Source organism: Patiria miniata, unplaced genomic scaffold (genome assembly GCF_015706575.1).
Source record: "Patiria miniata isolate m_02_andy unplaced genomic scaffold, ASM1570657v1 HiC_scaffold_16, whole genome shotgun sequence".
Lineage (NCBI taxonomy): Eukaryota > Metazoa > Echinodermata > Asteroidea > Valvatida > Asterinidae > Patiria > Patiria miniata.
Window position 1 is genome coordinate 16,690,526 of NW_024037054.1, and position 20,097 is coordinate 16,710,622.

A 20,097-nucleotide genomic window follows, 5' to 3' on the forward strand; every position below is an offset into this window, starting at 1 on the left:
TCCTTTTAAGAACAACTCCAGCATTTTACACAGACCCATAACAAAGGTTTGTTAACTGCGTTCAACACATTTAAAAGAAACTTTTGAAATGTAGATTATATTAAACCAGAAACAATGGCGACATTTTGTGCAAGTTTTGTAGGGTTAGTACAAGTCAACAATATGAGCTTGAGTGGCCAGTAATGTCTTGACCTAACACAAAACACAAAAGAACATTAACTTTGGCATGAATTGTAAATAATACATTTAAAGGAAATATGCAACATTTGCTTTTGCTATTTTCAGAAATGGATGGATTGGGGGGGGGGATATTTTAAAGCAAATATTGTTTCCCTGACTTTTTTCAGTTTTGTGTTCGCAGATGCCAGAAAAACCAAGAAAAACAATCTTGTTCCTGTAGTCTGGTTCCCTGACCCAACTAAAGATGAAATGGAGCAATTTATAAAATTGTAAGGTCAGGGAACCAGTCTAGCTAGCTTGCACCCGTTCACGGATGTGTAACCAATTGAAAACAAAATGTGGACTGAATAAATTTGGTAAATTGGGGGCAGTAGTCGAAAAAAAGGTCAGTTTTGTTTTTCCAACGCTGGTCGGCTGACCAGCGTTGGAAATTGATACATGTACAAAAATACCACTTTTCTTGAACTGACAGCACACCAGGTGCCACGATTTTACAGGATGCTTTAGACTGTCATTCACTAACAGTCCAGTAAGATATTTCATAATAATTTGGTAGTTTCTGTGGTGTTTCTTGATGTTTGCAAATGTTGCATATTTACTTTAAGACGAATGCACTGTATGCACAGAACGATCGTACCGCGAACACAATTCGAATGTAAGTGTTTTCAGTTTCACAAAGCAATTGATGGGTTTTCTTCAATCCTGCGAAACCCTCCAAAACCTCCTGGTGCATTTTAAGGCCCTGGGAGGTTAAGGGTCAACGAATATCTAATGAGAGTTTCATTGGTTCCCTTCATCTGTGGCCATAGGGATGCGTGCTGGAACCGGCTTTGATGTTTGTCTTGATGGTGCTTGGGGCTTTCCCCATGGGCACTGCAATAAAAAGAAAAGGAGACAGTTGGGCACATAAATTTAAAGGTCTGTGCAATGCAATGTATTATTGGAATCCTTAGAAATGCACATTTGTGTCCCATTTAACCTTGTTTTCAATTTTTGTTTTGCCATTTTAAAGGCTATTTTTGGTGCCTGTTTTGTTTTTATGCTCATATTCATGAGGAAAACTGTGATGTCATTCTGGGCAGAAACCTCAATGTTACAGCTAGCTCAGTGCAAAAAGCTGCTAGAATTTTGAATATTTTGCTGTCATAAATTTTCTTTCACTGTTGTGTAAGTACATGGGAGCAAGCTGATGAGCAACCCCTTCTCACAAATGTTTTCCATACGCATATTTCGGGTTCACAATCTGAACAGAAAACCCGTAAACTGTACACCGTCTTCCTGAAAACATCACAGCAACAGCGCCCTCAGTTGTCCAGAAAAGCATGAAATTTTTTTCAAAGTTTAATGTAGTGCACTTTTCAATAAAATTAACTACAAAGGGATGCCAAATATTATTCATACATTTAAGAGGAGTAGAAAGTTGCACAATTTGTTCCTAAGAAAATTTCATCGCATGCACCCTTTAAGTACTAAGAAGCAGTTATTTGCAAATTTATACTTCGGTCAAGTCACCATGGTCGTAGAGGCGGCTACAACAAAATTAATCAAATATTGGGAACTTTGGCAATCAGAACCGAGGAATTCCAAGCATATCTCACACGTGCAGTAATTACAGCTATTGCCTGCTCATGAGGTAAGCTCAGAATTTATTGGGTTCAAGTGCCAACGTTCCACAGAATGCATTTTTTTTAACAGCGCCATCTAACACCAGGACAGCTTGAATGCGCGTGTAGCGAGACCAGCTGTGTTAGGGGAACAAAAAACCCCCACCAAATCCAGTCTTGAGCCAAGACTACTCACCATGCTGCTCAGGTCTCTGCTGCTGTGATAGGGGTGGTCCCCCCGGAGGCCCAGGCACGCTATGCTGTCCCTGGACCGGAGGGCGGATGGGTTTCAGGTTCCTGCCGGTGGTGACGGCTCCGATGAGGGTCGCTGTGTCGGCGGGGTTGGAGTTGCCTAGGTTGGCCAGCCTCATGGCTGAAATCAAGACAATACAACAACAATAATAGTAGACAAAATAAATTAATTCATGCTTTTACAGAGCTTCATACAAATATATTAACAGCGCTTTTTACCCCTTGTTAATCAGGCCATGACATCATTCCTCATGAAGCAGCTTGAATCAGTGTAACCTAAAAAAATAGGCGCCAATTCTACTACAACTACAACAACAGTGTAACCTATTCTCTACCCCTCATGGGTACCCAATTTACCTATCGCTGTAGAATCGCGTCCACACAGTTTGTGAAAATTGTCCAATTACATAAACTGGACGCGGAACGAGCAAAATCTGAGACAAACATGAGTTAACGTACGAAATTCCATGGGGGTCGTCTAAGGGGCCTGGATAACTCGCAAACGGTGAAAGGTCAACTGTTTTCATTTGAGATAAGGGGCAATTGGAGTAAATTGTCTTGCTCAAGGACAACAATCCCCAAGATCCCCGTCTGGGTTTGAACCCATGTACCATTTTATAACTGGCAGGGCTGCCAGTTGCCCTGCGGCAATGCAGTTCAAGGGTTTGTTATTCCAAGCTTTAAGATTACACCTGCTTACCTGTGTTGTCACCTTCCCAGTCATCCTTAGCGTTGTTCACCATGTCCAGGAGTCGGTTCACCAGCTTGTTCATGCTGTTGATCTGCTTCTGCTGCAAAGTCAATCATATCAATCAGATCATCAGTTCACAGACAAGTTAAACCATGTAATAGACGAACACCGAAACCCTGTAAGTACCTGTTTAGTGCAAAAGATATCTCAAGCCAGTTCGGTATTCCAAGATTGAAATCTGGGCCTGAAAAGTGTAAAAAAAAAAAAATTTTGACCACCCAGCATATATCAGTGTTGAAGTTGAGTTCCTCACATAGAGCTATATTACATTACTAGAGTGCTAACTCCTCATTCTTGCGCGCGGAGACGCTTTGAAGCCTGAAATGCTGATCCTGCATTTCAGTTTTGGGCATATCAACTTAGGTAACGAACCTGTATAGAATACAAATGCAGATATGCAAATAGCCGTACAAAAGCCATACAAAATTTCAAGTTTTCTATAGGTTTGTGCACAAATATGGATGCACGCCCACGGTTAAGTAGCATTTTCGTACAGGTTGTGGTATTACAAAAACGCGGCATCAAAATTGACCAATCACAATCTTAGTCCTGATATTGGAATGAAATGACGCCACGCATGTTTAGATATATCAGACGTTATACAGGAGACTTGGCTCCGATGATAACGGGTGATACTCAGACTACTTTAAAAGCTGGATCGGCTCATTCTTGAACATACCTGTGCTTGCTCCGGGGTGATCGTCGCAGCCTTCTGCTTCAGTTGCAGTTCCCTCTCCTCAACCTCGGGCTCTGCCTTGGTGCGTAGGTAGTTGGGAACTACCTCATGGTTGAACGCTGGTACTCGACCCTCCGTCATTTTCTGTGGGTTGACAGATGTTCACAAAGCGCTGCATATTACTTTTCAAAAAGAAAATGCTTACTGAAATGAATTAACTTTCTGCTGTGATTCAAGTACTCTATAATGCAATATATTTAATCCAGCCTAAAACTCATTAGGAAAGATTTACAAGACAAGAGAGAAACAGACAACAGATGATAACAATGCTATACAATTACGTAAACGATTAACCAATTTTAAAAAGATGTTGCGAAAGACGACAATTTTTTTTTACAATATGGCCGATGCATTTTTGATTTTCATGTTCCTTTGTAATATGAAAAACAATTTGACATTCTGTGTACCTTTTAGAGTGGCTGGGCTATACCTTTGTCAATCCTGCAAGTCCTATCCTAATCCTTTTTTGTGGATTTGGGAACAAACTTGGAGGGTAAGTGTTAATAATATCAAGTATCCATTTTCAAGCTAAGCTGATGGGAGACCCTTGTGTTCTCGATGGGCTTTTGACCCTTGTGTTCTTGGGCAATATACTTTACAGTGATTTCACACCCTTAAACTCTGACCCAAGAGTGGGTGGCTACTGACCTCCAGTTCTTCATCTCTATCCTGAGACAGCTTCAGGGGAAGGAGAACCAGGTTCCTTAAAGCTGGTGTCTTGTCGCTCTTCAGAACTTTGTTCAACATGTTGATCTGACCTAGATGCAGTAAGTAGGCAAATTACAATGTAAGATGTGGACATGTGGCATTCAAATCACTTTTGTAAAACTGTAGTTAATGATTCATTTCTTGTGTAATTTTTTGTTTGACCTATAGGGCCAGCCTATTGCCCTCTGACTGGCTGAGTCACTTACTGACTGTCTGATTCCAAGAGTCACCGAGTATAAATAATATTAATGGCTATTTTTTTTAATGATATGAAAACATACCCGACAGAAGCGCGAAGTTGTTCAGCACAGAAGGCCTGCGAAAGAAATGAGAGGTGAAACATCTTGTGAGCGGAAAGCAACGTAGCAAAGTGTGTACAAAGAGCCAGAAATTTTTTTTTCCAGTTTATACTTTGACATGGAAAAAAAATGGTAAAATTGGATTTCTTATGATGTGACCTTTCCAAAGAAACAAGATGAACAAAGTTGGCCCTCAGGTTATGGAGATATGGTCATTTGAGAATTGGTGGCAACGCTCACTTTGATCAAAATTGCCCGAAAAAGGCGGGAGGTAGTGCCAAAACCGTTGGTCCCATAGCGCTGAACTTAAAATGTCAGCTTTTCCAGATAAAATTACCCCATATAATAAATATGAACCAATTTGAAGGGGGAGGGTTGAAACATTCAAATTTTTGGGGTGATCCAACAGGGAATGTAAGGAACAATTTAACAGTATTTCTATGACCTACCATGAGAGTGTCGCATGTTCACGCTCCAATTTCTCCAGGAAGGCAATCAGGGAAGCCTTCAAGTCCTGCACTCGGTTCGTTAAGGCTTCCAGAGAATTTTCCAGTGCCTTTTCTTGATTCTGTTGATACAAGGTTTAATGGAAAATTTTAATAAGGCGAAGTAAAAAAAAAACAAGTTTCTCGTCCCGCCCGCTTCCTTTCTGGAGGCCGCCTGGATTTTTTTATTATTTTTTTATTTTTGAAAAATGTAGTAAAAAACACCGAAAAAGTCCACAAAATCATCGGAAAATAAATACAAATACCAATACAACTCTAAATGACAATGGGGGAAAAATTCCATACTGGGCCACGACTTTACCTGCCGCTAAACACATCAATTTTCACCTCACCTTGTGATTTCACCCAAGAGGAATCCAGGAAGCTGTGTTAATGCGAAAAAGAAAATTAGGCAAAATGTGTTTTTAGAGCCCATTTTGGATGCACACGTCGTGTGGAACTAAGTTGAAGCAGCCGGTCAAAACTGATTGAAGTGTGGCTGACAGACAGCGGTACGCATGACGCATGACATCGACAACCATGACGTCGCATGAGCCGGCCAATGATAGTGCAATACGTCATTATGAATATTTATTTCTCATGAATATTTAGTTTATTTCAATGGCTACTTTAAATACGTCCAAAGATTGATTATTGCAACAGCGATCGTGCGCGGCCTAGCGGTGAAGAGTCTCGTGTTTCAAGTAAGAGTCCGAAGTCAAAGGATACAACTTTTGGCGCTTGAAAACTAATTGAAAAAATGTTGTGGCCCAGTACCGAATTTTTTTCCGACACTGTAAATATGTTCAGTTCTCTTGTCCAACTTGTCTTTCATTTTAAAAGTCTCTTTGAACAGTTGACACAACCAAGGGTTGCAGGAAATTTTAAAATGGCGGCCATCTTGGAAAAAATGAAAAATAAAAAATAAAAGGCCCTGCTTCCTCCCTTTTTTCAAAAACCCCGGACGAGAAACTTTTTTTTTTTTTACTTCGCCTAATGAAGCAACTTAAATCAGACTGCCCATCTGACTTGTGTCCCCAATTATGTTAACATGATTAAATTTGCAATACCCCGTGCTCTTCAAAAAAATGGAATTTTTTTTCTCCTCACAAATGTTCAATCTGTATACATACATACATACATACATGTACGAATTTTGTTTTAATGAAAACAATTTCTTTATTCTTTATACCACGCGATGTGCATGTACCATGAACACGCAAGGCAAGCTGAATTGCACGGCACCAACCGTAAACTGCGTATGAATATCGTAATTTCTACCACAAGAAACTGCTCAAAATTACATACAAAGTGTCAGGCCTATAGCTACATGATCGCCAGGATTGTAGCAAGATAGAGGAACATTTATTTTGGCAAGCTAGTAGGTTGAAAAAAGAAGGGTTTTTATGTTCAACTTCAAAGGTCAAATAATATTTGAAGTTGAAAATAAAAACCTGAAAAAATGTTGCAACCTGACGCCACTTTTTTCTTCATATATATCAACTGATCAATATCATCTCAATGACTGAAGGTCTTTCATTGCAAAAATGATGATCTGGGACTGAGAAACATTTCCCATTTTGTTAGGAAATACTTAGAAAAATTTTCTTGACTCGCCATAGACTTTGTACACAATCGCGGAGGTGGCGTCAGGTTGCAACTTTTCCATGCTTAGGGCCTAGCTGGAGTTACCCAGCCCTGAGTTTTATCATTGGGTTGTCTATAAGGGCTGGAGCGCATTTTTCTCAAAACTTGTAGTATTTGCAAAAAAAAAATGGAAAATGTTCAATTTTGTCCCCGTTACACACTAATTGCAACTGCAACTCACCCCAAACTTGCCTGGAATAACCATTACACAGGTCCTTGAAGTAAAAAACGATCCACGATGAAGATTCAGCCTACAATTGCAGTGAAAACAGGAGGAATAACCGCTAACTTGACAACCTTGCTGGATTGGCCAGGACCGCTATTGGTTTGTGCACAAAAAAAATTGTGTACAATGAATGGCGGTCGATTAACAGGCACAGAGAGCGATCGCTGTCAACTACTCGTTTTGCCGGCTGCGCTGGCTGTTGGCGCGTGACGTCACGCGGAAGCGTAACACCCGATGACTGTTTCATGCACTATTGGTTGCGGTTCCGGTACCAAAGCTGTGATGCGAGTGGTAAACCTTATACTAGTGCATGAAACAGTCATCGGGTGTTACGCTTCCGCGTGACGTCACGCGCCAACAGCCAGCGCAGCCGGCAAAACGAGTAGTTGACAGCGATCGCTCTCTGTGCCTGTTAATCGACCGCCATTCATTGTACACAATTTTTTTTGTGCACAAACCAATAGCGGTCCTGGCCAATCCAGCAAGGTTGTCAAGTTAGCGGTTATTCCTCCTGTTTTCACTGCAATTGTAGGCTGAATCTTCATCGTGGATCGTTTTTTTACTTCAAGGACCTGTGTAATAGTTATTCCAGGCAAGTTTGGGGTGAGTTGCAGTTGCAATTAGTGTGTAACGGGGACAAAATTGAACATTTTCCAAATTTTTTTTGCAAATACTACAAGTTTTGAGAAAAATGCGCTCCAGCCCTTATAGACAACCCAATGAAAAAACTCAGGGCTGGGTAACTCCAGCTACTTAGGGCCTATATAGTTCGTGTTTTGTCCGGAATCTTGACATCTTTTTCGATTGATATTTTTCTAACCGTTAGGAAATATGGAGAACTTATTAATTTCTTCCTTTGCTAGCACATATATTTACTATCACAATAAACGTGCAAACCCTCAAATCATTTTGGACAAACCTGCATTTTGAGTCACAAATCGCTCTACAGATCACTGCGGCCGCGTAGATCCTCGTTTTATTTTGTGTTCGAGTCTCGATGTGTACTGCCCTCTACTGGTCTAGTTCGCCAGGTAGCCTGTTGGAAGCCGGTAATAGGCGAGCATGCAAGGACATCATCGTGCAGCTGAGGCTTATGGCAATTCTTTCCCGTCTCAAAAACTGAAAGCTATTGTCAAAGACAACTGCAGACTTTGAAGACTATTGTTTTGCATAAACCATGCATGTATTGAATTTCTTTTCTTTTTTCTGCTCCAACCAATCACAGGCGCAGTTCTAGAGCCAATATTGAGGGGGGGGGGGGGCTAGCAAGGTGGATCCAGATTATTTTTTTTTCAGGGAGGCTTGCTGAAATGAAGACAGGTTATTTTCTTGGACACTCTGCAAATCAATACAAATTAATAATCAAATCCATATTTTTAATGGGGAGCGCTGATAAAACCCTACAATCAGGCACACTATATTAACTAAAAGTGTACAAATGCACCCTTATTCTCATTTAGGGGGAGAACGTTCCCATGTACGTCAAACTCTTACATTTTGCTAGTGCATTTTATTTTTATACAATTTTTTTTGTGGGGGGGGGGGGCTAGACAATTTTTTGGGGGGAGGGGGGGGGGGGGGGGCTAAAGCCCCCCAGGCGCCCCCCTCCCCCCCAACGTACACCGCCACAGCAACCACCGATAAAACAAGGAACAGCCCCCTGCATTCCTATTTGTATTCTTCAAAGTTATACTTGGACGTTTTGTGAATGCATGATGAATATTTGTGAAATAAACTTCGTTTTTCTTTGTTTTCTGGTAAACTCTATGTATCAAGTATAGTTTATTTTATTTTAATGTTATTTTCTATTAATTTTCTACTACTTATGGCCCATATGGGCGTCATTATTTTGCAGACAAGTTTGATATCCAACTTCTGACGTTTAATAAGTTCTTAAAAACAAATCGAAGACGTATAATTATTTCGGGAATTCGAGGGATCGATTGCTATGTTCCATGTAGTTCTGTTTCATCTCCTGCTCACCCGCTTCCAAATCTGGTATTACACATGTACTACTTGTACTTCACATTTTTTCCACACCAGTCAACGGGTCATAGTTTAATCAAACTCAACTACTTGTAATTACGTTTTGGTGTATGAGGCCTAGTTGAATCGCTAACTAGATTTAACAAGGCTGATGTTCTTTTATTTCCACTGTAAAAGTTACCTCTTGTCTCTTTTTCTTAGTTCAAATTATTTGACGTAGGCCCTAAAGTTAACAGATAAAATACATTGACTGATATCCAGGGCAATTATAGCCTACATAATTATACATCATGACAGACTGCGTGTTTTTTGTGTGGAATGATTGCACAAAATCGAACAAGACTTGAAAACTATAACAAGCAAACAAACATCCTTGCCAATGAACTGATGACAGGCAAACTGATAATACTGTTGTGGACTATATGCACTCAATTAGGTTCATGTATGATTAAACACAGCCTGGCTAGTGATATGGATGACGCTATGAGAATCGCTCTCGTGAATGGCGTCCAAATAGCCCATGTCCTCCGCTGATAGCGCGAAGTCGAAAATCTGCAACAAGCAATGAGAACCAATACAAAGGAATATCAATTAAAAAAAACCACCAAAACGTACACCTATCCGAGAATTTGGATATGGCTTAGTTCCCGGCTTAATAATTTCTGGAATAGGACAGGGCCTCAAGAAACCGGATAGGGCCTCCTGAAACCAGATAGGACCACCTGAAACCAGACAGGGCCTCCTGAAACCAGATAGGGCCTCCTGAAACCAGACCTCCTTAAACCAGATAGGGCCTCCTGAAACTGGATTGGGCCTCCTGAAACCGGATTGGGCCTCCTGAAACCGGATTGAGCCTCCTGAAACCGGATTGAGCCTCCTGAAACCGGATTGGGCCTCCTGAAACCGATAGGGCCTCATGAAACCAGATAGGACCTCCAAACCAGAAAGGGCCTCCTGAAATCGGATTGGGCCTCCTGAAACCTCCTGAAACCAATATAGGCCTCATGAAACCAGATAGGACCTCCTTAAACCAGACAGGGCCTCCTGAAGGGCCTCCTGAAACCAGATAGGACCACCTGAAACCAGATAGCTTGGACCACCTGAAACCAGATAGAGCCTCCTGTAGCCAGATAGGGCCTCCTGAAACCGGAAAGGGTCACATGCAACCGGATAGGGGCCTCCTGAAACCGGATAGAGTCTGATGCCCCAACATGTGCCTTCATTAGAATTTAGGGCCGGGGAAGACAAAATGAAAAAGAGCTTTTAGTGTTGAAACCCATCATCCCCTGTTTTGTTTTCAATGATACTCACGAGAATCTTATTTGTCCATTGTAAGAAAAATTGGCACTTAGTTAAGGCATTTCTTCAGAGAATGGATACATTTTCATCCGCAAAAAATCTATTTTTTAAAGTCCCAATCAAGAGATTTTAGACAGAGAGTTCCTTAAAACGAACCTTGCAATTTTCTTCCACGCGATGAGGTTTGGTAGACTTCGGTATAGTTGCAATTCCGTGCTGTATGAGCAGGGAAACAAACACGATCGTTACTCCGTATACTGTTGATAATAATTATAGACACCTACGTTGACTGTCAAAGCTGCATTATTGACAATACGCTCACAGTGAAAATAAATATTTTAATATTTATAGAAAAAAAAAGAAGAAAAAAAAAATAAATTGTTTAAATGCTGCTATGATGCATTATATCATGCACATTGTCGTATGAGACCTACCTGTGTCACCCAACGATTGAGAATTTGGCTGCTCGGTCTCTTGTACTTTTTGGCAAGTTCCATCACCTTCGGGTGCGTAAGGCCCTCCCCTTTAGCCATGGGGCTGTATGCCTTGATGATTAAAAAAGAAGAAGCAAATTTTGGCGAAAGGGTTAATTGAAACCCATTTGGGGAACATAATGATTATTTTTTTGGGGGGGGGGGGGGCAGGAGAGCCTGTATTCCTCTATATAAAGACACGCATGTTGAGATTGTTTTCAGCCATAGTTCACAGAGTGCACCAAAACACCTACTGCACTGAAGAATTGTGTTCACATTCACCAGGCATCCATGCACCATCGTAATGAACAATTTAGTGTAGTCTATCGGCTGCTGTTCAGACTTGTTCAAGAGCTTAAAGCAGTGCCAAAATGTGGATAATTTCTTCTTTATGGACAAAGGGGGCCTCTATCCATCTATTTAGACACTTGAGAAGGGATTATGTTCACCAAAACGCATACTAAGATCGTGTTCAAACCTAACTTCCAAGCTAAAATAATATGTAATATGGATTACAAATAAAATAAAGCGATGGCGCCTCGCAGCTACAGCCCTTTCTTTTGCTGCGGTATACAGTCGTACTTTCTGCAAACCAGGGGCTGGCCAACTATGAACGGCAGCCATTGCGAAACAAATGAATGATTATCAACGTTACCAGAAACACCATCCTACTATATTTAAAACACTGATTAAATAACAAACGCCACAACCGGCCATACCACGACTTGCATTCCAAGGCCTCTGCAGTACTCAATGAGCTTTTCCGGATAACTGAAGATATGAATCTCCAACTAAAATGTAAAAGAAAAAAATACTTATTATTATCTGAAAGTTTTGGAGCGTCGGGCGATGATGGTCAATTTTCTACCAAAACCAAGATCTAGAGACACTTGCTTTAGGAAAAAAATAACACATTCGAATACAAATAACAATATAATTAAAACAATGTATTTGTAATCACTTATCTTCACTTATCTATGGATGCCATGCAGCGTAAATCTAACACCTTGCAATTAATCACCTGATTGACCTGGGGAACAATTTTCCGGCTTTCCTCCAAATTTTTCAAGTCGGAAATCTCGAAGTTGCTGACGCCAATTGCTTTACACAGGCCTACAAGAAACGTAAATGACAGATAGTTGAGAGGTAACGGAAAATGAATGAACTGCAAGTCAGTAAATGCTCTCCTTCAAGCTTTCGATCAAATAATCATCGGGGAAAAAAATGAAATAACACCCCCAAATAAAATGGAATTCAAATTTAGTCTGTTTATCTGTGTACTTTTTTCTTTTGTTCTTGGGTATAGGCCTAAGGGCATTTTTGTAAAACTCTAAAACAGTGGTGTTATAGGCACAACATCTACAGAAATATTAGGCCACTCGTTCAATAGGGCCTACTGAAACCCAAGGCTGTTATTTTCTATCACCAAGGCTGACGTTTTCTTCTCAACAGTTGACTGTATACCTTGGGAGTAAAACTCTTCGAGAGCTTTCCATGACTCACTGATGAGTTGCTTGGTGTCGGTTCCTTCTGGGGACGCGGCCCAGTGAAGTAAGTAAAGATCTACAAAGACGAGAGAAATTCGACAGAATATGGCCTTCAAATAAAAATGGTTTCACTGGGGTTTCAAGAATAGTTTGCATGTACTTCAGCTCAAACGTTATCAGGATAACTCATCATTGTAATTTGTGTATTTCCTGGTCATTAAAATCACATATCTTATATCCGAAGACGTTTTTTTCTATTGAATTTATATTGTAAGGTGTCTTATGTTTTATTGACTTAATATTAAAAACATTATGGATACTACATATGTCATTGCACATAGGAGAGCATATCTCATGTAATTTTTCACGTGGCGAATATAAATGTTGAATCTTGAATCTTGTCACACACTTAGAGATCAGACGTAAACTTAAAAAAAAAACCAATAGGATGAGTGGAAACTACTTTTTTTTTATTTGAATAAATTTTACAATGAACGTTTCGTCCCTAGTGTAAGTCAGATGTAGTGAATGTTCACTCATAGGCAATAAGAACTGATTACGATCCCATGCATAATTCTGATGTAACGGCGGACACAATACGAGGGCGCTGTTTGGTTTGGTAAATTTCGGTATGCAAGAGCTTTTTTTTCCCCAAACAAAATAGAGCCCTTCTATTGTGTTCACCATGTCTCAAAAAGTTAATACGTCCAAGCATGCAGCTATACATATGTAGCTTTCAATTTTTCTTACCAAAGTATTCCACGCCCACTTGTCTGAGTGAGTCATGGAAAGCATCCTTAGTTTCTTGGTAGCCGTACTGACTGGGCCACACTTTGCTGGTGATGAAGAGATCTGCCCTATTCACGCCGCTTTTTCTGACGGACTCGCCCACGAGGTGTTCAGATCTATACCGCCTTGCCGTGTCGATGTGCCGCACCCCGCAGTGTTTGAGGGCATGCACCATGGCCTCGTCGCTGTAACCACCGACATGTGAAGTTCCTTTTTTCGGTAAAGGAAATTGATATGAATTTGGTCGGGAACTGGTCTTTTACGTCTATTTGACCACGTCAGTTTAAAGGGTCCATGCAGTGTATGTTATTTTAATGCAATCCTTGAAAATGCACCTTTTTGTTCCAATTAAACTCATTTTCAGTTTTTGTTTTGCCTGTTTTCAAGGGTATTTTGGTGACTTTTTGGTTTTTATGCTAATGTCAATTTCCATATTTATAAGCAAAAGTGTAATGCCATTTTGGGCAGAACCCTCATGATAAGGCTATTTCAGCACCAAACGTTGCCAGAATTTAGAATATCTTGCTGTTGCAAATGTTCCTTTTTTTGCGGGGTGATTCGTTGTTGTGACAGTAGGCCTACACAGAAGTGAGCCAATGAGCCATTTTTTCTTTAAAATGTTTTCAATGAGCAAATTTTTTTTCCGGCTCACAGTGTGAACATAACACCCTTAGACTGAACAGTGTCTTCTCGAAATGACATCACAGCAACAGCGCCATCGTGCAGTTGTCCGAAAAGCATGGAAAATTGAAACGTTTAAAGAAGTGCACTTTTCCATAAAATTAACCAAAAAGGGATGTCAAATAGTTTTCAAGAGGATTAGAAAGTTGCACAAAAGGTGTTCCTATCAGCAACACTAAGTTCATGCACTGTATAAACGTTGGGTAAAATACTGTTGGGCAATGTAATTTACCGAACATTGGTATGAAATTACCTTATATTGGGTTTAATTGGGTAAAAACTGTCAAACTATTGGGAAGAATTTGCCAAAGAGTGTAGGCAGATGATAATTCGACCAGCACTGGTCGAATTATCAACCCATTTCGCCCAACTTTTTTACAGTGTAGCCCTTTAACACAGATGTCTTCCTCGGCTCCACGCTATATGTCGTCAAAGATGGATTTCGATTGTGTTCCCATCTTCGCTAGTACCCCAGAAGTACTTTCAAAAAGTTCAAATAAGTCATAAAACAATCCTCCCTTTCCGTTTTGCGCATAATTGAGTGTAATATATATACTGCATTTTGGATAAGATTATGTACATGTATTTCAACTTTGAAAACATTGAGTGTCGTCAAAAAATCGGCTAACGTGCACGCGGTTTATCTAAATAAAGTTTAACCTATTTCTTTTTTTCTTTTTTTACGAGAGCTCCATGTATGAACTTTGTTCACTGGCCTAATACTTATTGCAAATATGCCACAGTGGTGCATTTGTTATTTTTGCATGTCTAAAATATGCAATATGCTTCATACACACGTACATGACATTGTACGTAGAATATAGCACACCACAATTGCAGAATACTCGGAAATACACCCCTAAAATAATCTGGCTACGCGGTTGGAATCGCTAGAAAAGAAACAATTCAAGTCCAAAACCGATTATTGCCAGCTACACGGATACTGAGTGGGGTTCCCCTTGAGAACGAAGCAACACTAAAGAAATGGGAGTTGCTAGCTGAAAACATTAATACGGAGTGGGAGTGCAGTACGTGGAGTAACTAGGCCGCCGCCTACGTACACGGTACGTACATGTACAGGTACTAGCGCTAGCGCTGAGGTTTGCTGACGGCAATCATTCATGGGGCAACCAACCGTGACTCCGTAGCCGGCTACGAGTCGAGATCACATAGATAGAGTGACGGGGTATTCTGCAATTGTGCCTCCATTCATTTCTTCATAATAACCTTTACGCAAAATAATACACAGAGTATGCAAATGAATGACATTCACCTAGGCCTACCTATTCCAAGAACCGGCATTCGCACTCCATTCGACAGCTGCAAGCATTCCGTGTGCGAGTCCGATTCCATGTTTGCCAATTCGCAGTGTTATGCAAAGCCTATGGACGTGCACGTGTGTATGGAATTATGTAAAGAGTACTGCAGTATAGGGTCAAAGTGCACCCGTCAAGTGTAGACATTATTAGTGTGACGATTGGTGGCGGTATACAGTAGACTGAGATTCCCCCATCCCCACATTATTATGCACAATGTATGGTGGCCCTGAAGGGACATCTCATATCGCAAACGTGTGCGCATACGTATGCGATGTCGCAAAATTTATCGCGAACGTGTGCGCATACGTATGCGATGTCGCGAAATTTATCGCGAACGTGTGCGCATACGTATGCGATGTCGCAAAATTTATCGCGAACGTGTGCGCATACGTATGCGATGTCGCGAAATTTATCGCGAATGTGTGCGCACACGTATGCAATGTCGTGAAACAATTCGCGAATATGTGCGCACACGTATGCGAATTTGTTTGCAATGTCGTGAATTTTATTGCATACCTTGTCGCATACCTTTCAGTAAAATTCCTAATGAACTGGGGAGTTGTAGCAGCTAGTCTGGAATCTAGACGTACTGTTAGATATAAATAGGGTCTGACTAATAAACCTTCGCACGCACGCTGTTCCTCGCGCAATCGTTACTACTAGTACTGTCGAGCGCAAACTTGGTACTTGCGCAAGTTTGAAACTTGCGCGCGCAAATTTGAAAGTTGCGTAAGTAGCAAGTTCGCGCTCGACAGTACTAGTAGTAACGATTGCACGAGAAACAGCGTGCGAGCGAAGGTTTATTAGTCAGACCCTATTTATATCTAACAGTACATCTAGATTCCAGACTAGCTGCTACAACTCCCCAGTTCATTAGGAATTTTACTGAAAGGTATGCGACAAGGTATGCAATAAAATTCACGACATTGCAAAACAAATTCGCATACGTGTGCGCACATATTCGCGAATTGTTTCACGACATTGCATACGTATGCGCAAACGTTCGCGATAAATTTCGCGACATCGCATACGTATGCGCACACATTTGCGATAAATTTCGCGACATTGCATACGTATGCGCACACGTTTGCGATATGCGATGTCCCTTCAGGGCCACCATAACAATGACACCCCAACTTATACATGTACTGCCATCGACTTTAATTGGGTTCAAACAGTAGATCACGTATTCACAAAGGGGTACATTTTTTTATTGAACAATAATATTAAAAGTCAACAATAACATAACAAATGTATTAAGTAAGGTGGACATATAGCCAGAGTTTGCAAAATTGCTTTACAAGTATACTTAATTTACTTCAAAGGCGTGGGTCACATGAAATCCACGTACGTCGTAGTATATTTGATTTACATGGAGAAAATGCTAAAAACCCTGCTTGTTTATATCTGGTACGGCAGCAATTTTTGGCTTTACCTATATAGTATACGATCGTAGTCCCCCGATTTAAATATCTCCTTTTAATCTTCATGAAGATAGTTGATTTCGTTATCGACCTTTTTTCTACCCCCCCCCCCCCCCGCGGATGGATCTATGATATGTAGGCAATTAATTCGGCGATCATTTATGGAACTAGAGCTGCGTATGACCTCGAGAAATTGACCAATGATCAGCGGGCGCCTCATACGTGCGTAATGAGAGCTCCCGGCTGCGTAAAAACTCCCCCACGCGGGGCACTGGTGCGGCACTCGGCGGCGCTTCCAAAACCCTGACGTGGGACACTCCCGCTTATCCGGAAGACAGCACGGCTGACCCTAGCCCGACTGCGTCTGGCCGTACAGTACTATCGCAAGCTCTGTAGTACGGCCAGACGCTCAATGCTTCCACAAAGACTGAATTTTTTTTCCCGCTGATGTAGCGATTTTGCTACAGATTTTGATCGAGATTATCTTTTCATCCAGGACACAAATTTCCAAAGTTAAGGTTCTTAGTCGTATAGAGCAACTCATACCTTTTCGAAAAAACGTTCTTTGGTCTCAATATTTTCATCCATCTAGCCAAAAGACGACTTTTAGTCATCATCTTCCACAAATATCGTCCTGAAAATGTCCTCCATGCGATTTCAAAATGGCGGCCGCGTTGTAATGTATGCATTATGCGAGCGTGCTTGGGTAAGATAATGAATATGCATAATAGTTTATGACGTTTGTCGGGCGCGCGGCGCGGCTGGCCATACAAACACGAGGCCATGAACTAAATAATGCATATTCATTATCTTACCCAAGCACGCTCGCATAATGCATATATTACAACGCGGCCGCCATTTTGATATCGCATGGAGGACATTTTCAGGACGATATTTGTGGAAGATGATGACTAAAAGTCGTCTTTTGGCTAGATGGATGAAAATATTGAGACCAAAGAACGTTTTTTCGAAAAGGTATGAGTTGCTCTACGACTAAGAACCTTAACTTTGGAAATTTGTGTCCTGGATGAAAAGATAATCTCGATCAAAATCTGTAGCCAAATCGCTACATCAGCAGGGGAAAAAAATTCAGTCTTTGTGGAAGCATTGGGCGACTGGCCGTACTACAGAGCTTGCGATAGTACTGTACGGCCAGACGCAGTCGGGCTAGGCTGGCCCCACTGGAGCGGGGGCCGGCCAGGGACAACCAAACCTCGGCCCCTTGGACGGCCGGGTTTTTCTCTCTCTGATGGGTAATGATCCTTCCGCAGGTTCACCTACAGAAACCTTGTCCCGACTTTTACTTCCTCCGAATGTTCACCGCGTACGGACAAATAATGACGAACCCCTTGACCAAGGTTAGAGTGACTATATTAAGCAAGCCAGAGTCTCGCTCGTTATCGTTGAAGGCCCGGCCCAGATCAGAGTGAGGGAAGCCCTGTGGGCCACGTCCCAGCAGCTAGGCAGCGTGATATTCAGCTGATGGCTCGTCTGTTTATAATATAAGTGGCATAAGTTGCAAAACTTCCGATGATGAATATAAACGACCCGCCAAAAGCGTGGATCACAACAGGCATCAGGGGCGGATCTTGGCATTTTCGCAGGGGGGGGGGTTCATCAGCAAACAATTCTTGAATGTAGACCTTTTTTTCTCCGGACACTTGGCCTCCGTAAGGTCATAAAGCAGGGGGGGGGGGGCTTGTACAATATTTTCAATGGGGTCGCTGTTCAAATCCGACGATACTATCTCAGAATAATGTACCACCGAAACAATTAGCTGGTTCTGTACGTATTTGGTGCAAGGCAGACATTATAATTTCCAAACAAAATTGGGGTGTCGGAGCAGGGGGGGGGGGGGGGGCGGATTCGCATTTTTGTTTCATGAATTTCTATGCCATTTTTTTTTTTGGACAGAGCTGGGGGGGGTGGGTTGACACCTCGAACTCCCCCCCCCCCTCTCTAGATCCGCGCCTGGAGGGATAGTTTTTGTTCTTTCATTTCCGTTATTATTAGCGCCTATTTTACTCAGGCTCAGGGCAGTGGCATAACGGGGGGGGGGGGGGGGGGTTGCAGAGTGGCATATTGCAACCGGCCACAGCTTTTAAGAGCGAGCCAGGCGGGGACGCGTGAAGCAAAATCGGGTCGGCGACAAAATCTGCCAGTCGGAAAGAGCGTGTAACCTCAGTCGAAAGAGCGCCACCTACTGTCCGATACTTATGTCCGCTTTTAAGGTTGCCGACCAGTAAATAAACTGCCATAGAACCCAATGATAAATGCCCCCACTTCCGAAATTCAGGAAAAAATACTCACAACTCTCCAAAGCGTTCGAGACACACATCAAATTATTTCTTCATCTTTCATTTTCTTATCAATTTTTTGGGGGTCAACCGATGACTTTTAGGAGAAATTTCCATCCAAAGATGATCACCTCGTTGCTCGAGAAAAAATGCGGCATTAATGCCCGAACAAAAGACATAGCCTTGCAACATTTTCTTTTCAAGGACTTGAGTTTAACCATATTTATTGCAATGGGGTCATAGACTCCGTCCAGGTTCAAGTTGACCTTTTCCAAACCTCACCATAGAAGGTCCTCCCTATAGAGTACGGCTGGTCGCCACTAAGTCCGTCCGGCTGAAGAGTACATTGGACAGAGAGAGCCTGCCACCGAATGCACAAAGCGGTTTCAGCAAAGAGGAGGTACGGGGAAAAAGAATCAGCGGTCTTCGACAATGCCATGCAAGAACTGAATGCCTTCTGGGATGGCCAGACATTCAATGGTTTTTCCATCAGCAGTTCACACCACCCCTGCAAAAGCGAATCACACCCATTAAGCGACTACGAGAAAATTCACCAGATATAGTCGCCAATGGTTCTAGGACTAAGTGCTTGGAGAACACTGAACTGTACAACGAAATGCTCTTTGCGGTCAAGCATGCAACCAGACGTCCAAGAGAATTGTCCCACGAAATGCGAGAAACCCAACTGTTTATTTTGTGCATCTCACCCTGTCTGCGCAGTCAAAGCTATGGCTAAAATTCGCAAGAATTGCGGCATCATGCTCGTTCCTGAAGAATCACCAACACACGCTGGACACTTCCAAACGTACCTTGAGTTGGGGCTTCGCCAGATGACATGGGCGGGGAGGACAAAATGCCGTCATCCATAGCAAAGGAACTCGGGAAATGCCCACACTGCCCTAGTACATGTTCTCATCAAAGGAAGACAAAATGAGGCACTTCAATGTATTTCATTTCTAGACTTTTCGAACCATCAGCTCAATTTTTTAATATTATTTTAGGTACTATATATACATACATAAACGTAAAAGGTACACAAAGAATTGAAACTTTTTTATTTTCCTGTCGGTATATAAATGGCCCGGATCTCACGCGAATAGCTAGCCGACTTATATATTTGTGCATTTCGAAAGAAGTAGAGATGTTTGCAAATAAGATAAGTAATTGAATGCGTTTACTTTTAAAAGAGACACCCGTTGGTAAAAGAGACACGCTTTGGGATAATATAAAGGAATTTTAGACATATAGGCCTACATTCTTACCTTTTTACAATTTCATAACCTAAGTCAGTAAGTGTGTTTTATCGCTTCAAAGCAAATTTAAGGATAATACAGTAGTTGTAATATTTCGTCGGCTTTTATCTTTTTAGATTTGTCTTTTTGATTTTTTCTGTAATGCTATATATTAATTGTTTCAACGGAATGGACTTTATGTAAATAATTATGTTTTATCAT

At 41.5% G+C, this 20,097-nt stretch overlaps 2 protein-coding genes across 2 annotated transcripts; both read right to left on the bottom strand.

Moving 5' to 3' along the window:
• Positions 1-747: 747 nt before the first annotated feature.
• On the bottom strand, positions 748-7,880 carry LOC119723136 (mediator of RNA polymerase II transcription subunit 8-like). Its single transcript, XM_038193684.1, has 8 exons — positions 7,808-7,880; positions 4,980-5,098; positions 4,513-4,547; positions 4,172-4,281; positions 3,467-3,607; positions 2,737-2,827; positions 1,981-2,157; positions 748-1,053 (listed from the first exon to the last, which is right to left on the bottom strand). Exons 1-8 carry the CDS (start codon positions 7,811-7,813, stop codon positions 974-976), a joined length of 759 nt encoding a protein of 252 aa, XP_038049612.1. The 5' UTR covers positions 7,814-7,880; the 3' UTR covers positions 748-973.
• Positions 7,881-9,008: 1,128 nt separating this feature from the next.
• On the bottom strand, positions 9,009-15,009 carry LOC119723137 (uncharacterized oxidoreductase YtbE-like). The gene is made up of 8 exons (XM_038193685.1): positions 14,887-15,009; positions 12,884-13,132; positions 12,111-12,209; positions 11,668-11,759; positions 11,366-11,437; positions 10,608-10,718; positions 10,330-10,389; positions 9,009-9,426 (listed from the first exon to the last, which is right to left on the bottom strand). The coding sequence occupies exons 1-8, from the start codon at positions 14,954-14,956 to the stop codon at positions 9,313-9,315; spliced, it is 867 nt and encodes a 288-aa protein (XP_038049613.1). The 5' UTR covers positions 14,957-15,009; the 3' UTR covers positions 9,009-9,312.
• Between the last annotated feature and the right edge of the window lie 5,088 nt (positions 15,010-20,097).

Excerpts from the sequence above, each read along its gene's own strand:
- LOC119723136 (XM_038193684.1), bottom strand. Across the intron at positions 4,282-4,512 it reads CAACTTCGCGCTTCTGTCGG|GTCAGATCAACATGTTGAAC; the intron begins GTATGTTTTCAT and ends TACTGCATCTAG. Across the intron at positions 2,158-2,736 it reads CTGGGAAGGTGACAACACAG|CCATGAGGCTGGCCAACCTA; the intron begins GTAAGCAGGTGT and ends TCTTGATTTCAG.
- LOC119723137 (XM_038193685.1), bottom strand. The coding sequence starts at position 14,956 with ATGGAATCGGACTCGCACACGGAATGCTTGCAGCTGTCGAATGGAGTG. Across the intron at positions 13,133-14,886 it reads AATGCCGGTTCTTGGAATAG|GAACTTCACATGTCGGTGGT; the intron begins GTAGGCCTAGGT and ends TACCGAAAAAAG. Across the intron at positions 10,390-10,607 it reads TCAATCGTTGGGTGACACAG|CACGGAATTGCAACTATACC; the intron begins GTAGGTCTCATA and ends CTGCTCATACAG.